This window comes from Boleophthalmus pectinirostris, unplaced genomic scaffold, assembly GCF_026225935.1.
Source record: "Boleophthalmus pectinirostris isolate CB_2022bp ecotype Guang Dong unplaced genomic scaffold, ASM2622593v1 HiC_scaffold_10, whole genome shotgun sequence".
Classification (NCBI taxonomy): domain Eukaryota; kingdom Metazoa; phylum Chordata; class Actinopteri; order Gobiiformes; family Gobiidae; genus Boleophthalmus; species Boleophthalmus pectinirostris.
This window is the reverse complement of record NW_026570971.1, coordinates 14670967-14688580: the sequence shown is the minus strand read 5'-3', so window position 1 is coordinate 14688580 and position 17614 is coordinate 14670967. Positions and strand designations below refer to the sequence as shown.

Below are 17614 nucleotides of genomic sequence, written 5' to 3'. Positions count from 1 at the left end.
TCAGCGACTGACAATGCAATAAAGCTGATTGCTTCTGATCTGAGTGTCTCTCAAATAAAAAAAGCGCACACACACACACACACGCAAACACACACACACACTAGTCCTGATATGGACTCTTTGATGGAGAACAACACTAGAGACTTTGTTCTTTTTTTTTTTTTTTTTTTTACTTTTTTGAGATCAAACATCTCTTAGTTTATTACATTATAAAGTCAACTCACCTTATTTAGCTGACTGTTGAACATGTACTCATAGTTGACACTTGGGCCCTACTACAGTTCTCAGAATTGCAAACCCCCTGTGAGTATTAAACACATGAACATGAGAGTATTTGTCCAGCTCATGTACAGTTTCATACAGAGGACATGTTTAAAGGAGGTGGTTTGAGCAGCAGGCCGGTGTGCGGCTGTGTGGGACAGGAACAGGACATAGTGAGTGTGTTCCAGGGAAAGACAGAGCGGAGGGAAGACATCAGTCTGTCAGCATGTCCCTGAGTCAGGGACAGGAGCGCCCCTGCCAGAGCACTGTTCAGACTCTTCTGAGGCTGTGGTACGTGTCAGCTCCACACCAGTCAATGGACGACACACAGGTGTCCTGAATATGTCCCTGAGCAGTGTGCTAAAGCAGGCCACAGGGACACATGACAGAGGGCATGGAGGGTACAGCACGTCACCAAGGGTTACTGACACTTTTATGGTTTCCCCTCTGTAGAGGTGAATCTGCGGCCAGCCACTGTGCACGGCCACTGTCTGCAGCCACTGTCTGCGACCACTATGTACGGACACTGTCTGCGACCACTATGTACGGACACTGTCTGCGACCACTATGTACGGACACTGTCTGCGACCACTATGTACGGACACTGTCTGCGACCACTATGTATGGACACTGTGTAATGCCACTGTCTGCAACCACTGTGTATATGGACACTGTCTGCGACCACTGTCTGTGACCACTGTCTGCAGCAACTGTCTGAAATCACTGTCTGCAGCCACTGTGCACGGCCACTGTGTACAGCCACTTGCACCTGTCCAGAGCTGGCCCAGAGACAGCTTTGAACTGTGTTTGTGTTTGTCTTTCCTTCTGGAGGTTCCACAAATCACCTGCCTGCAGTGTTAAGGGTCGCTGTACCGATGTTTGTCTTAACCTCAAAACAAAAGTTGCAGTTCAATTCCAACAACTCGCATTGCATAATGTCATTCTGTCCACTGGCAAAACATTTATTATGGAAGAAGAGAAAATGAGCTCAGCTCTGTCAGGTGGTGTGTAACTGCTGCAGTAAACACAAATGGCAGATCCCAAAGTACTTGATGAGCGAATGAATAATGGACACAATAACGGACGCATTCTTAAGTTGTTAAGCCTATCAAGCTTTTGTGTTGTGTCTCCAAGTGACTCCATATGAAGTAATCACAGCTCATAAGCAGGACATGCCACAGAGCCGTGTGTGTGAGCCATGGAAAAACACTGTAATGTGCTAGCCTCAGTAAATGTTTCCAAGTCAAATAATCCAACCAAACAATGCACCCAAAAGTCTGAATGTAACGTGTGGCTGGTCCTTATGGAGCGCGCGGCTGTTTGCTCAGTGTGGCACAAACCTGTGCGTGCACACGCAGAGGTTACACAACTACATGTGACTAATGAGATTCAATTAGCCCATCAAGTACGCACTGGTCTGATGCGAGGCCTGATCAGCTCAAAGAGGAGCTGCTGTTTGTGCGGTGTCTTCGCTTTGACCTGGCACTGGGGCAACTTCAGAGGGTCTGCTCTGCTGTAGGCTACTGCCAGAGGCAGTGGCGCCCCCTGGGGACAGCCCTGTGAGGTGGACCAGGGTTCAGAGAGAGGAGAAATGCCTCTGCTAACTCCTGCATTGCTTTGTTTTCTCAGTAAACGCTGCGGACAGTGGAGATAGGCTTTCACCCCGCGATGCTTCACAATGTCTTCCCTGTGCTGCCCTGCTCCTAACCGTGAGCGGGGCCTATGGGAGCCGCGCAGGCCGGGGAGAGGGCTGGGGAGAGGGCCGGGGAGAGGTGGGTGGTGGACACTGAGGCGCACAATCAAGCAGGAAAAGCATCCCCAGAATCCTGTGCCCTCTGCCAAAGTTAACATACACCCAGGGATTTGGTATCAAAGTTTCCAATATTTGGCTCCACAAACATTATAGTCACTGTGAAAACACATGCCTGGGAGATCCCCGCCGACTATTCAAATAAAGCAGGTTTAATTATGAACATTTGAGACACAGGCTATAACATGCGCTTTACATGCTCTACACACAACATGTTAGATCTTCTAATGCATCATGGGAGCAGGGCATAACGTACATCAGCATCGTCAGCCAGTGTCCGTAGACCCCACCGCCTGACCACCGCCTGACCACCGGCCTGAGCTCGGAGCAGCGGCCTCAGAGTGCAGCCTCGGCGTTTTCACAGTGAGGTCAGGTTTCCACGCGGCCTGTTTCCACACCCCGGGACGCAGAGAAGTGAAGGATCTGCAGGAGCTGTGCCTGCTGTTCCACAGGGCTACAGAGCTCACATTCTGAATACTGATGAAAATGTGAGAATCCAGCAGGGAGCCCGGGGACTTCTGCAGGTCAAGCATCTTTTTGTCTTTGAATGTGGGGGACCAAATGTTGCAAGGATCAGTGCTGAGTCAATATTTAAACATTTTATATCTACCCACGTTTGAGAAGTGTTGTGATAGAGGAAGATGATGCTCTCACAGTTAAGCCATTCAACGTCAAGAACTCGAGTTTACTACAAGATGTGTTTAGTCGCGAGATCTGGCAACATTGCAACGTAAAACCAACAAGTACCAGTAAAGTTTTTACTCTTCTTTCACAGGTGATCAAGGAGGATGAAATATATATTTTTTTATGTTCTTATGTATGTGTGTTTTTTAAGTAGAAAAGGATTTGCAGAAAATACCACAATACAAGAAGTAAAATACAAGCCTTCATCTGCATTACTCTTGATTTCATTTTTGAAGTTTAATTATCAGTAAAATCTAAATCTGAAGACATTATTGCATTACATTCAGCTAGTCAACAATGTGCCAAGTATAATTATAGACATTTAAAATATTATAATAAATATATTTTCCCCCACATTATGGAATTTTCCCCATCTTACATAATATGCATACTTACCTGTTATACACAAATATGACAAATGTAAACTTCCATGTGGTATTTCAATGCGTGTGAATGCCCCAGGCCTCACCTCCCTAAAACAAACTATGTCTTTCTGTCCAAAGTGCCATAGCCTCTTTTCATGTTCCACAGTAAATACAGGCTCCATCCATAAGAAAAAAGAACGTTAATGATTTTACACCTGAAGTCAAAAGGACCCAGGTCTGAAACTAAAGGCCAAAGTACAAAAGAGTAACTGTGTGTTCCACTTTCAAAGCTCAAATCATCATTTATCAAACTCGTCAACAATGGGCCTGACTGGGCTTTACGCACGTCTGAAATTCTGTCAAGTAGTTTTGAAGTAATGGACTCAAAAACAACAAGACTGAATTGAAACTGAACTTGAGTGGCTATTGCAACATAATGGTTTTCATAACTATTTACTTGGCAAGTTACATGTTTGATTCAGGGGGACAAAGTGCACTGATGTTTTATATATATATATATTATATATATATATATATATATATATATATATATATATATATATATATATATATATATATATATATATATCTTATATACTGCATGTCTCTCAACAAGTATTAATATAAGGATAATAATGCCCTACGTAAAACTGTAAGCTTTAAGCTTGTTGTTGTTACCTCATCAAAACATACCTAGAGTTTGTTTCATTCACACATGTTTGAACACAATGTTATTATTAGTCTGTCTGCAACTTCAAAACTCAAAATGCTCTGTTACAGGTCAGATCTGTGGAGAGGCAACCCTGCTCACAGTCACAATGCACTTACCACCTGTAACTGAAGAAATGTAGATCTGTTTAATGTCATACTGTGGAACATTTCAGACAGAACGATGGCATAACACGCGTGGCACAGGTGATGGATCCCCAACCAAAAAGGTTACACAGTACCTTTTCAATTTCATGTGCTTTTCAATTTTCAGGGTCATTGATCCAATTTTTGTTGGTGGTGAGTTCCTCCATTCACCAGAGCCGCCCTGGGGACAACAAACAGACACCTGCGTGGCTGCCAACCTGTGCCTACTGTGCCACCAGTCAATAATATACACAAGCAGAAGAAAGGTAAGAAGAAAGTGCATTGCCCAAGGACACAACAACACTTCATATTATTCAGAGTTGGGAGCAAACCAACAACCTTGGGGTATTTGGCGAACGCTCTGCTTCAATATTAACTTTGTAACAAAAGAAGACGTGTGCTTTTTTCTGATACTTAGAATTAAACTGTAACGTGCGTTTAATTAGTTTAAGGGAAAGGTGAAAACAGATTTTTTCCGAGCACTCAAGTGTTGAATGCAGGACAATACAGAATTACTCAACACTGTTGTAACATGGTCACAAATGCTGACTTCACATTATTGACACTTTGCAGTGGCATCATGCTGGGGGTGTTTTACATGTATCTCTATAGTAGAATGTTCAGCAATTACAATGAAAACATTAGCAAACACTGTCATAAAAGGATTGTCTGAAAAATATAAAAGTGATTTAAACAGCACATTTTCAGAAGCCTGTGATCAATACAAGTGTTCATGGTCCTGTGTAGGAGTTTGGTCTTCAACAAAAGGTCAGAGGTGAAATTGTTTTGTTATTTCACCTGTTGTATTTCCAGCTTAGTCAGTTCTTTATGGTCAGATTGTGATGAAACAAAGCTCAGATTAAAGTCTTGAGTAACAGAGCTTCAGACAGATCAGAGCCTACAGTTAGCATCACACACGCAGGGAATGTAGATGACATCAGCTGCAAAGTATCAATACATCCTCTTTACTGTTAATCTGCTGTTGAGGAGGGTTTTTAATTTTGCACACATGTATTTCCTGATTGTGACTTCCTGATTGTGATTTATGGGTTTAATAACAGATGAAGATAGTAAGTAGGTGCTTGCACTTCATAACAATAAGGAATGTGTTGTCTGAAAGAATGCTTCGGTGCACCCGGCTGCCAATTTTCAAACAATGCCTATCTGTCCAAGAAACGCTATTGGAAAACACCCTTCATTTGTGTGTTTGTAGTGCTTCTGTGCCAGTGTTGGGTAGAAATATGGATTTTGTCACATGATCAGTGATGAAGACCACAGATAAGAACCAGATAGAGGTAGATGCGTCAAAAGAATCCACAAGCAATTACACGTGATTTTTGGTATAAGCAATACATTTTTAAAAGCGCACTGCGTAACTTTCTTGGTGTAGGGTCAGCCACCTGCTTGTTTCTGTGCAAAAATCATATTACTTTTCTGAGAATGTTTCATAGTATGTTTCTTTAAACTTGTCTGTCTCCAGAGGTGGAAACACCAGCCCAAAATGTTACTCAAGTGAGTGTAACGTTACTTCAAAATAATATTACTCAAGTGCAAGCTTAAAGTAGTAATCCAAGAAATTCAGAGTAATAAAATCTTCAAGGAAAACAAGGATGAGTAACTTAAAGAGAAACTGTTTTTTAATTTGAAGTTAATCAAATTGATAGGACAAAACATTAGATGATGCGCAAATCTGCTATTTTCAAAGGATAGATAAAAAAAGTGAGACAAACTAAATCATATCTGAAGGAGCAGTGCAAGAAACACAAATGTTCAAATCATTTCATATTGTCAACATAAAGGTTTTGTCACGTGTGGACTTAATTACAGTGGGAAGAGGAACCAAAAACATTTACTCAAGTAAGACTACTGTTATTTCAATACAAAATTAAAAAGTATGCTGCTAGAAAAGTACTCTGAAAAGTAAAATTTCTTACAGTTACTAAAGTAAATATAACTACTAAATAATATCTATTACTGTACTCCTCAAATCCATGGAGACAAAGCATGTAACAACACCAAGTTACAGGTCAGATCTGTGGAGAAATGACACCATGCACACGCTGCAAAAAAGTTAAGATGACTTGAATTAAGAAAGTTTTATCACAATTTGAATAGATTTCTCTTGACAAGTAAAATGATCTGCCAGTGGAATAAGACATTTCGTACTTAAAATATGAAAATACATCTACACTTAAAATAAGAAAAACAACAACTCTTTGCACTTAAAATAAGAAACAAAATCAAATGTTGCTTAAATTAAAAACATACTTTACATGTCAAGTTGAATCTACTCAAATAAAGTAAAATGTTCTTAATTTAAGCCATTTAAACTTACCTAGATATTGTTTTTTTTTTCCTGTGCAGTAGGAATGCATGCTTTTTTTTTAAAGAATAAAAAAGCCAAGATAAATAAGTTAATGCCATACTGTGGAACACTGCAGACAAAGCAGGTGGCAGAACCCTACTAGGATAGTGACGCAATGTTGCTTATGTTCAAGGAATCTGAGTTAATAGGACCCATGTGTGGGACAATGGGCACTCTCCCTTCTGTGCGCGAGGGCTAATCTCTCCGTCCTCACTTATTTATATATTAGTTATCTCTGTTTGTCTGGAGTGGCCTTCTGTTGGATATTTGAGAATATACGTGGGTATCTGTAATATTTTCATTGAGTATTTATCTTTTAAACCAAGTGTGGAGATGATAAACTGGTTCTCTCTATTGTGTTAGGACGACATCCAGGATTTTGTTCTTCTCAGACAACTCCCAGAATTCCTGTCTTAATCTTGTGGCAGCATAATCCCTGTTGATGGCTTAGTTGATGAGCTGAGATACTGTACCCACATCATAGTTATAGCAACGTTATTCTCTGCTGCCTCTGGTCCTCGGGTGTTCCCACTGTGTGAAGAAAAAGACCAAGGAACCTCCATATTCCAAAGGCTGCTTGGATGTAAGACTGAGCAGAGCAGTACAGGTGTTGGGCAGATGGACTATAATGGGAGATAGGGACAGTGCTCACCCCACGCACGCAGACACACACACACACACATGCTCGCGTACACACACACGCACTGTGATGAAGAGGAGGAGTTGAAGAGAGGCTGGTGCATTGCCTGCAGCACTTCTCCATCTGAAGCACAGGACTCTTTTGTTCGGTTTAACAGAAACACGCCCCGCTGTTTTTACAACTCACTCAGAGCTGCATCTTCTGACGCATTCACCAGTCACATTTTATTTACACTTGTCACTTCATTCACCTAACACAGCCACAGCCAAAACCTTCTGTTATATCTCAAATATTTCAATAGTCCTGCAAACACATTTTTAATTAAAGCTTTGATTTTCTTTAAATGACTTATCCTCTAATGAAAATCAGATGAAATGGTGGTCATTTGTAAATTGTTTTATAAAACAATAGTTTATAATAATTTTTTTTTTAACATTTCATTTAAGAAGCATGGTATTATAGTTTATTTGTAACCAACTGGCCAGCACAGATGTTGGTTACATGAAGATCAGGTCAACTAACTGACTTGTCAGAACAGGCAAAATTTTGAGGACTCCCTGCAGTCTCTGGGTGCTGGCCAGGGGTCCTGGACCCCAAGTGGGACCATTGTTTTTAATCTTCTCTGTGGCTCTCCTTTACGTTTTCTTTTGAATGAAGCTCAGTAGCATGGAGAAAGGATGGTGTACGCGCTAGCCTGGAATACAGTCTGCAGCCTCTCGCTGTGACGCACTTGGATGGGGGGCTTGTGTCACATACCTCAGCCCTTGTCCAAACAGGAAAAGATGTTTGAATGAGTTGTCTTTGTAGTGGATGACTCCAGCAGGCAGCGGGCCAGGCCCTGACAGTGAGCAGCCCGTAGTGAGCAGGAAGAATTACAACAAGTGTTCAGGCCAGGCTAAGACTCTGTCAGAGTTATGACTCAGTCAGGTTATGACTCTGTTGGGGTCATGGGACCCACATGTTAAGGAAGATGATGATCTTTGACCCAACACTACTGATGGATATGGTCATATGCAGGAGGTCTCTGCCCTGTCTGGTCCTGCCCTGTCATGTGCCGATGAAAGGATCGATGATTCAGTGGGTTCAGGAAAACCCTACAATAATCCAGTGGAAGTGAGAGGTGTTCCTCTGGATGAGGTGAGCCTTGAGGATTTAAATATGAGGAGACATGTGGTGTCCTGGTGTTGTTGTAAATGCCTACAGAGTTACACACTGTGTAGAGTTGAACGTGTGCCATGTTCACAGAAGACACTTATCAATATCACACCTGTTGTTTAGAGTTGGCACCGCGGCCTGATCTCAGAGCACAGTTTGTATGAAAGGCTCCTGCAGAGAGTTAGCACTTTATGAACACACCTGTGTGTCTCTGCCTCAGGCTCACATCATTACAGCTCCGCACATAAACAGACATCATTAGCTAATGCAGCCAGCAGCATGGTGCACACACACACACACACACCCCGATGCGCGCACACACACACACACACACACACACATGCACACACACACACACATGCACACACACACACGCACACACACACACACACACACACACACACACACACACACACACACACGCACACACACGCACACACACACACACACACACACACATACACGCACAAGCACATACAAACAAAAGCACAATAACACGCCCACGTGCACACACACACATGCACACACATTTTTAGGTGCTTTTACTAGCCACAATGTGATACATACACACACACACACGCACACACACACACACACACACACACACACACACACACACACACACACACACACACACACACACACACACACACACACACACACACACACACACCACATGTGAGGTACTAAGAATCCTGGGCGACCATTGACTGATCTGATGCCCTACACATCTGCAATGACTGTGTACAGTGTACAATATAATACTACATGTAATTAACTCTTCTACATTCTCTCTTGTCTTATCTTCTTTTTCTCTGCTGTAGTACTGTGCTCTTGCATGTTTTTTACTTGTCACTATTCAGCATTGTGTGAGAGAGTAGACCTAATGTACCACACATGTAGTACTTGTACATGTGTGTTTCTTATAGGTCAGAAACAGACCTGTTACTTTGGGGAAAGGAGTCTGAGGAACTGAGAGTGGAAGACCATTCTATGAAAGTCATTATATTTCAAAACAACAATACACTTTATAAACTTCTTTAAAACAGATATTTTCACATGTGGCTATTCCTTATACCCATGTTAACCGTTTTAGCACAGTGTTAAAGTACTCTTAATGTCGGTGGTTATGTGCAGAGCCCTCTCCATGAGGTGGTGACAAACAAACACAGCTGTGGTGTTCAGTTTTGCAGGTTCGAAGCAGGGGGCTGAGTTGGTCTGGAGCAGGAGCAAGGGGATGAGGAGGTCTAGAGGAGGTCTGGAGCAGGGGGCTAAGGTTCAGAGCAGGGGGCTGAGTGGGTCCAGGGCAGGACACTGAGGAGGTCCAGGGTAGGAGCAGGGGGCCGAGGTCCAGGGCAAGTGGCTGAGGGGGTATGGAGGGTCCTGTGAGGGTCTCGTGGGACAGACTCGGGCAGAAGCTGTCAGGACACACGTGTGACAGACATTTATTTTCTTTGAGTCTTTTTTGTTTTCTTCAGTTGCATGAACATGACGCCCGCTGCCTCTGTCAGCCCAACAGCCTTTGAATCACGCCGTTTGCAGCTGAGTAAAGCTGACCCCTGGTTCTATCCGAGGGTAACCCCAGAGTCACACTGTCACACACGGAACAGTCCTCAGGGAACTGGCCCTGATGAAGCAGCCACTGGAGCATTCTTCCTTCAATGCATTTCCACTGTCACTTTTAGAATAGATGTTTTCCATAAACATGCAGATTGGGCAATAGTAATTTAATAGAAAGTGATCGCACTTTTCTGTAGCTGTATCCTGGTACAAGACTTGTGTCAAAAACGAAGCCCTCTTAGTTAAACAAACTGCTCTGCACTAAAGGTATTTGATACGCTATCTAATGTTAGCAGCCCAAATCCACAGCTCACGCTCTGCTGCCGTTCACAAGTGTGTAAACATGAGTTCATACGACACAAGAAACACGGTGGTCCACTGGAGTTTCCACACTCATGAGTAAGAGCTCTTAATGACATCTCTACAACCTCAGCTAACAGTCAAAAGCAAACGTATTCATGTGCGGTGGGTGAGGTGTCTTGCCCAAGGACACAACAGTAGCAATACTAATGAGGGGACTTGACCTGCCAGGCATCGGGTTAGTGAGCTGTAATTTTAGTTAGGTACAGTAGTTACTTGGATATGAGTAAAGTGCAGATTAAAATCACACATGTCTTTGCTTGTGTCAGTTGCCTAATACTGTTTTCTTTTCTAAATGAGGAGTCATGAGTATAATGGAAAGCAGTTTGAGATAAGAAAGTGAGGTGGCTGCTTGAGAATACACAAGACTGCTGTGTGCTTTTGAACGTGTGTGGCAATGCTAATGTTATATCAAGCAGTCAGTAATAGAATAATGTGAGGGACATGCACCATTTGCGGTAGGCACCAGGTTTAAGTGGAAGTCGGCCATGTTGGCTGTTGGTGGGCAGTTATTTGTTTGGAATGTTTTTGCTTTAGGTCGTACTGCTACAGAAGAATGACTTCCCCAATGGGCTTATCAACAGAACATTTTGTGGATCATTTGTTAAAATGTAGAACAAGGCACAGCTTTATCAAATGCATCTCTCAAAATAAATCTCAGGAATTTTAATGGCACTTTATTTGGATTTGTACAACACAAAACTCTATGCAGACAATTAGTTGTGTCAGGGGGGTAAACCAGCCAGTCACCCCATCTCTCTTCAAGGCTCATGTATAGCTGTGGTATACACTGCATCTGCACCCCAATATCAGATAAATAGTTGCTTTTGGACACATCCTGGCTCAATGTCCTGGCACCTTGGTTGGCTGGCCTGTCACGATAACAAGTTTTGAAGTACGATATATTGTTAAAGAAAGTATAGATGATTAATGATAATACTGAAATGAATTCATGCCACTGACAGAATAACCCCAAAGCAGAATTATTCCCTCAAAATATTATACATGCACAATAGAGTTAAAATAAATAGTAGAATGAAACACTTTAATAGTTAGTTTGTATTTGTAATGACAAGTCATAAAAGTGATTTATTCATCCTTGTACAGCTCAAAATCTAATCATAGTACAGAAAAATAGCAAAACGTTCCCACAGATTTATTGTTCCATCGATCATTGAAATAGTAATTATGATGACAGACCTACCCAACAGTGCCTGAGGACAATTAGGAGTGAAAGACTAAAGTAATGTCCATGTAAAATGACACCTAAGCTGGTTGCTGCTTCCTGACATAGGGTCGTGCTTTGATCAGTCAATCTAGTTCATTGTGATAAAATGCTAACCACTCTGCCACTGCACGCACTCAGCAAATCTATATTAAGGGCGTAAAAGTGCTGTCAAAGCTACAATCAGTGAGACACACACATGCAGCTTTCATACACTCATCACACCCTGTTAGGCCTCCTGTACAGACGCATGGCTCCCTCTAGTGGCCAATCAGCATACTGCTAAAGCATGGCACAGGCTGGTACTGCAAGAATAAGTTTACATTTGCACAATCACCACAGCAACCAAACAGTTTGGGACTAAACTGGGACTAAACCTGGATCTTGATCAGGGTTAAACCAGGACTAGAACAGAACTCAGTCAAGCTACATTAAGACCTAAACTGGATCCAACGGCAAAAGTGAAACACAACCTTAGGTCTACGCTGAAAAATAAGTCTATTTATGAAAACACTAAGCAGGGGTAAAAAAGTGCCAGGAGTTGTTTTAGTTGCTATTGATGTTTTATTCTGTACAGAGGGACAATTTGTACAAAATTAATCTAGATATATAACACTACATGAAACAAGGTAAATCATATATACAATATTAAATGAATCATATAGTACAGGTCACATACAAAAGGACACTTTAAGTTATTTTTTGGAAATAATATGTTAAAAGTAAAAGACTGCAAAGAGGCTGCAGTGAGCACAAGCCATCACTGAAGTCATCTCAACACAGATGAGTTATCAGCACAGAAATCATCGCACACAGCTCGTACTCAAAGTCATAAAATCCATAGAACATCTCTCTCAGCAAGCAAGACTGGTTTATAAATGCAATGGAGTCTACAACAGAAGTCCGTGATGGCATTCCTCCAGGTTTAAGTACATGTTTAACATGGTTCTTCATTTACAGCTTTTTGCATTCAAGCAAAGACAGTATGAATACAGGTACGTCAGTTTGTTTTCAGAGCCTGCTTCTGAGGCCGTAGGGAGCAGGCTGTCAGTTCAGAGTACGGCCCAAACCAATCCACAGTGCAGACCAGCACACTTTAAACAATGGTACTGGGGCTGGAATATGGAAACTAAAACTAGAGCCACACGCGTCACTTTAGCGCTGTTCCATGAAACGCTACTATCTAAAAGCTGAAGATGCAGGAATGACATGGAGAACAAGATCACAATTATGTCAACATAAATTTCATATATTTTAAGACTATATTTTCCAAGACATTTTTGTAATACATTGCCCCCATTTTAGGCAGCCTCACCTGTCTCAGCTAAGCCAAATGTTTACCCGTCCATCTTCCATGGAGAGGGAAGCCAGAGTACCATTGTTTAAACTGTCTTTCAGGTCCATTTTTCTTTTTTTCTAAAACTGCCAATGAACGGAAAGAAGCAAGCACAAAAAAGTTGCAAAGTATGGCACAAACCAAGCCAATAGTGTCAGAGGGCCCTCACCGGTGGCCAAGAACAGGCCTCAGTGTGCTAGAGAACCACAAAGAAGAACACAACCACAACCAGGCAGGAGTCCTCGTGTCGGTCACCACGGCGACCAGGGGAGACCAGGGGAGAGTCTTGGCACTGAGCGCAGACTGCCCCAGGGCAGGTCCTCTGACGACAGTGCAGTGGGAGAGCAGCCGTTCCCTTTCAGACAGAAGCAGGACACAGGTTCGGGACAGTGAGCCAGTCAGTTCCGGAGTCAATCCGATGCAAAGGAAGCAGGAATGATGGAACTCGCCGCATGTTTTTTCCGAAGTTCCACATTTACAGTAACGATTTAGAAAAAGAAAAACTGTTTACACGACAATAGGTCCACAAAAACATTTTGTTAGTTTAGTGATAATAGTGTCATATTTTCTGGATCTCCCCACACAACACAATTCTGAAATTTTCTGTTCATTATTTTAAAGTGGAGCAGACCACTTTACAGCAGCTTTTTCAGCAAACAGTTAATTACACAGTTATTAATCAGCCAATTTGATCCAAATGGCTTAATTTAGTATAAATATACACACTAATTTAAATTATTTTATTTATTACTTAATAATTACTTACAACCATAGTGAGGAGTTATTAATAAAACAATGCACCAGTTTTCAGCATTCAGGTGTCCACTTATAAAAGGCCCTCAAGTGTATCAGGAGCTTATTCTGAGCGTACACTATTGTGCTATAGAAAAAAACACTGTCACCCTCTGGTCTGGTATGCACACTACACTGTCCCAAATGTTCTTTTAAAAAAAGACTAAAGCTCTCCAGTTGCCAGGACCCTACTGTCGGGTAAACAGTGCCCCTCAGAGGAGAACATCGGAGCAAACAACACAGTGAATATGGCAAGGGCTAAACAACCAACACGAGCCTCCTCTCCAACAGAAAAAAACCTGAGAAAGTCTGAGTAAGGGGTCCAAACTGCAGGAATGAAACGAACTAAGGAGGGCGGAGCCAGGCCACCATCATGGCGTAACCATGGCGACACACAGAGTTCATGGCTGTCGGGCATGGGAGGAGGGGCGTCGAACACGGAGACAGCGCCACCTAGAGTCCGTCGTGGGTGGTCAGCATTTCTTCAGCTCTACGGTGGGACTCCAAGGCTTTTGTGGTGTAGATATCCTGAGGCAGCTCGGACTTACGCCGCACCATGGGCCGTTCTTTCCTCTGCTCCAGCTGCAACTGAGCACACCAGAGAAACAAAATCAGGTTATCAAGAAACAAACCTGGCATTAAAAACTATCTATATTCTTTCTATAGGTTTGAAGCGTACATATATTATGCAAAATTGACTCTTGTGAGCTTTAAGCCATGTTACAATGTTGTTACCTCATCAAAACATACCTGGAGATGTGTTTTGTTTCATTCACACATGTATGAGTAATCCTTTATTATTGTTCTGTCTAAAAGCTCAAAATGATATGTTCCACCTTGTGATGTCATGAAGCAGCAGCTTAGTAGTAAATTAACAGCTACCTTTTACCTTTTGTTCAGTAGAGATTGGCAATCCCAGGCTAAAATTATCCAAATGATCTAGTGAAGGTCTGTGGTGTGAGTTTAAAAACATAATGAAACACATTAATAAAACACAACTCCAAGTAGGTTTATGATGAGGAAACAACATTATAACACAGATCAGAAGTGTAAGTAGTGTAAAATCAACTCTTTAAAGAAGACATATTGTGCTTGTGTCCTCTATATATAATCTATGACACCCGTGTATCGCTTTGTTATCATTTGCACGTATTAAAATTGAAATATTTATCTAAAACCACTTAGTTTTAGTAAAGTCCGCTCAATCAATGCTTTAAAAACCTGCAGTGCCCAATAGGAGCCAACGTCGCTGTAAATGTCAACACAAACGTAAAATAATTGATAAGTAATATGGTGTCTTGAAAATAAGCAATTAATTAAAGACTGCTTAAATATTCACAAATCACTCCAAATGCAATGACGAGAGTTCAATTGGTGAGGGGAAACAACTAGAACATGGCTGAAGTTGATTTCTTTAATAAAAAAAATCTAATGATGTGAGAGGATTTCTCTTTGTATTGCAGGATGTTATAATGTGAGTGGATATTGCCCAATGAACTTTTCCATTCCACACATAACTGTAAACTCATGTATGAACCAGAGTCACTGGATGGCATGTCTATGGAAAGTGAAACTCTTCTCGCACTTCAGAGTCAAACCCTCTGAGACTGAGATGTGATGTTCTGTCGGTATAGAAGTAGCTATAGAGAGATTTGAACATAGATTTATGTTTAAAATATAGAAATAATCAAAACACACAAAATCAACAGATCAAATGTAATGGGAACCTAGAATCAGCAGATAATATGGTTACACTTTATAATAAGCACAGCTTAATTAGCCTTAACAAAGCATTAATAAAGACTTCATTCAACAATGAACAAATTGTTTATTAAAAATGACTCAGGCTTAGTAACTAATTTTAAGTACTTAAGAAGTTTGAGGCATTATTTCTGTAGTTACTGAGCCTGAATCATTCTTAATAAACTACTTGTTCATTAGGAATTAAGTCTTTGTTCATGTTTTATTAAGGCATTGCAGTTATTATAAAGTGGTACGGACAATTCTGTAGCGAATGTTGAGAAACTGAGATTTGGGGCCGGTTCATAATATGAAATGAAAAATAGTTCAAAAAATAAATTAACTGAAATTAAAATGTAACTTAAAATAAAATTAAACAAATAGTTCCATCTAAACTAAGAACATAGAAGGACAAAAGCACACAGAGGGGATGTGATTCCAGTATTAGTAGTCCAATGCCACATTTTGGTTTGGATAATTTGTTCGGTCTAAGACAAAAATAAGACTATAAAAGAAAATAAACAAAAGTACAAATAAACAAATCATATAATCTAGCTCTAAAATACTGTGAGAGATGACAGAGAGAAGGCAGGTTTACCTGAGTGGCGCCCTCCTCAACTGTCTTTTTTAACCTCTGAACATCTTCTATCAACGGGACATCCGTCTCCATTGCTACAGGACTATTGAGGTCAGAGGAATCAACATACAAAGAGAACTATGTGAACAGAAAGGGAAACAAAACAGAGGGTGGAGAAGAGCTTTGAGTGGCATGCAAAGAAGAACCAACCAGCACAATTCACTGACCGCAGCCGTGAATACACACTTTCAATAGGATCTAAAACAGCTCTTAAAAAGGAAACTAGATTGGTTTTATATATTGACTGGATCATTTATTGTCAGTCATATAAATGTGGTTGGATTTCCCCACAACTTCTTCTCCTGGCCTATAATATTGTTTGAGAAGGTTCAGGCAATTTTAATACTGGTATAATGGGATACTGAGTGTATTACTATAATTAATGGATTTTTGTTTGGATGATTTCCTTATGAAATTACACTACAATGAATACTAAAACTGGCTACTCCTGGCCCTATGTACATGGAACACATCATTCTATAATTTAACAAGCAATATTAAAAAGGTGCACTGCTTAGCCACCTGTTTGTGTCCATGGTGAGATTATTGCTTTGCCTGGAATGTTCCACAGTAAGGTATTAAATGACTTTAACTCGACAGAGACGAGCAGGTGACACCCACAGGCCATGTATCTTTAGCAATAAAAGCCTGTAATTAAATCAATGCCTGTAGAGCTTGTAATTGAATAAACGCAAGATCGTTAATGCCGACATTCCAGGCAAAGCAAAACACACAAGCAGATGGCAGATCTTTCATCAGAAATGTGCACAGTGTAACTTTAATTTCAAGACCAAACTAAATAATAATAATGACTATACACACATAGTTTAAAAGGTTGTTATGACTTTTATATTACTCAATGGGTGACATGATAACAAGGCCAACATCTGTCTTTCCCTTCCTCTACAGTAGCACTGATATGATCTTGATGATTAGAGTAAAATCGTAAACAAAGACACAGACACAGACAAGAGAGGACTGCTCACCTGTGGATTAGATTTGGCAAGGTTTTCGATCTTAATCCAAGCCTCCTCGCGTTCTTTAGACTTTGCCTTTTCTCTGTGAACAAATGCAAGTCTTAGTTACAAAATGTGCATCTACAAAATACACATTTATTCCGACTAAGGACAAGTTAAAGTTGCTTTTTATGATCCTTTTTATGGTCTCAAATTATTGAAATGGTCCAAAGTTATTCCTCGCTTTCCCAACACATCCTACTATCTTAATTATTTACCACGATGAATTTCTAAGAGGTTAGACAACACTGTGCACTCCCTAATTCTCAGTAAAATGCTTTATAATTAGATACAGCGCACAGTCGTCTCATTTTTACCTCAAGAGGTGCTTTTACAATATACTGTATCTGTACTGGGGCTTGACAAATTTTACCACATGGACATAAATCAGGCAGAGCGACTTTCAATATTGGCTGTGGGACAGAGGGGGCTCTTGCTCTCACTTGTTTTTCTCAGCCCTGAACTGCTGTGTACAGTCATCGAACAGCTTCTGGTTCATCTCCATGAAGAGCTTCAGAGCGTTGTAGATCAGACCGTGGATGGTCCTGGACAGAAGAAAGTGAGAAGAAAGTGAGACATTTGAGCTTCACTTCAACACACACATACGTACACTTGTTGTGATACTTTTGAGGAACTTGGCGTTGAGTGTACATTAAGAAACAGGTTTGTCTGCATCTCAGTAGCAGGTATGTATCCCATGTTAAAAAGCGTAACCCAATACCAAACAGTCAAGATAAGAAAATATGAATGTAAGCACTATTTAAAGGTGCTCTGTGTAACTTTTTGGTTGGGAGTCTGTCACCTACTTGATTT

At 41.0% G+C, this 17614-nt stretch overlaps 1 protein-coding gene across 3 annotated transcripts; it reads right to left on the bottom strand.

The window, feature by feature from the left end:
* Positions 1 to 13341: 13341 nt before the first annotated feature.
* LOC110155305 (serine/threonine-protein phosphatase 2A 56 kDa regulatory subunit gamma isoform) lies at positions 13342 to 17497 on the bottom strand. Of its 3 annotated transcripts, none has more exons than XM_055160255.1 (4): positions 17245 to 17453; positions 16772 to 16844; positions 15747 to 15863; positions 13342 to 13996 (listed from the first exon to the last, which is right to left on the bottom strand). In XM_055160255.1, exons 1-4 carry the CDS (start codon positions 17304 to 17306, stop codon positions 13862 to 13864), a joined length of 387 nt encoding a protein of 128 aa, XP_055016230.1. In that variant the 5' UTR covers positions 17307 to 17453; the 3' UTR covers positions 13342 to 13861. The 3 variants fall into 3 exon arrangements, with proteins under 3 accessions (XP_055016230.1, XP_055016242.1, XP_055016248.1); XM_055160267.1 differs by having other exon boundaries at positions 15747 to 15828; positions 17245 to 17305; XM_055160273.1 differs by lacking the exon at positions 15747 to 15863 and having other exon boundaries at positions 17245 to 17497.
* Positions 17498 to 17614: the final 117 nt, after the last annotated feature.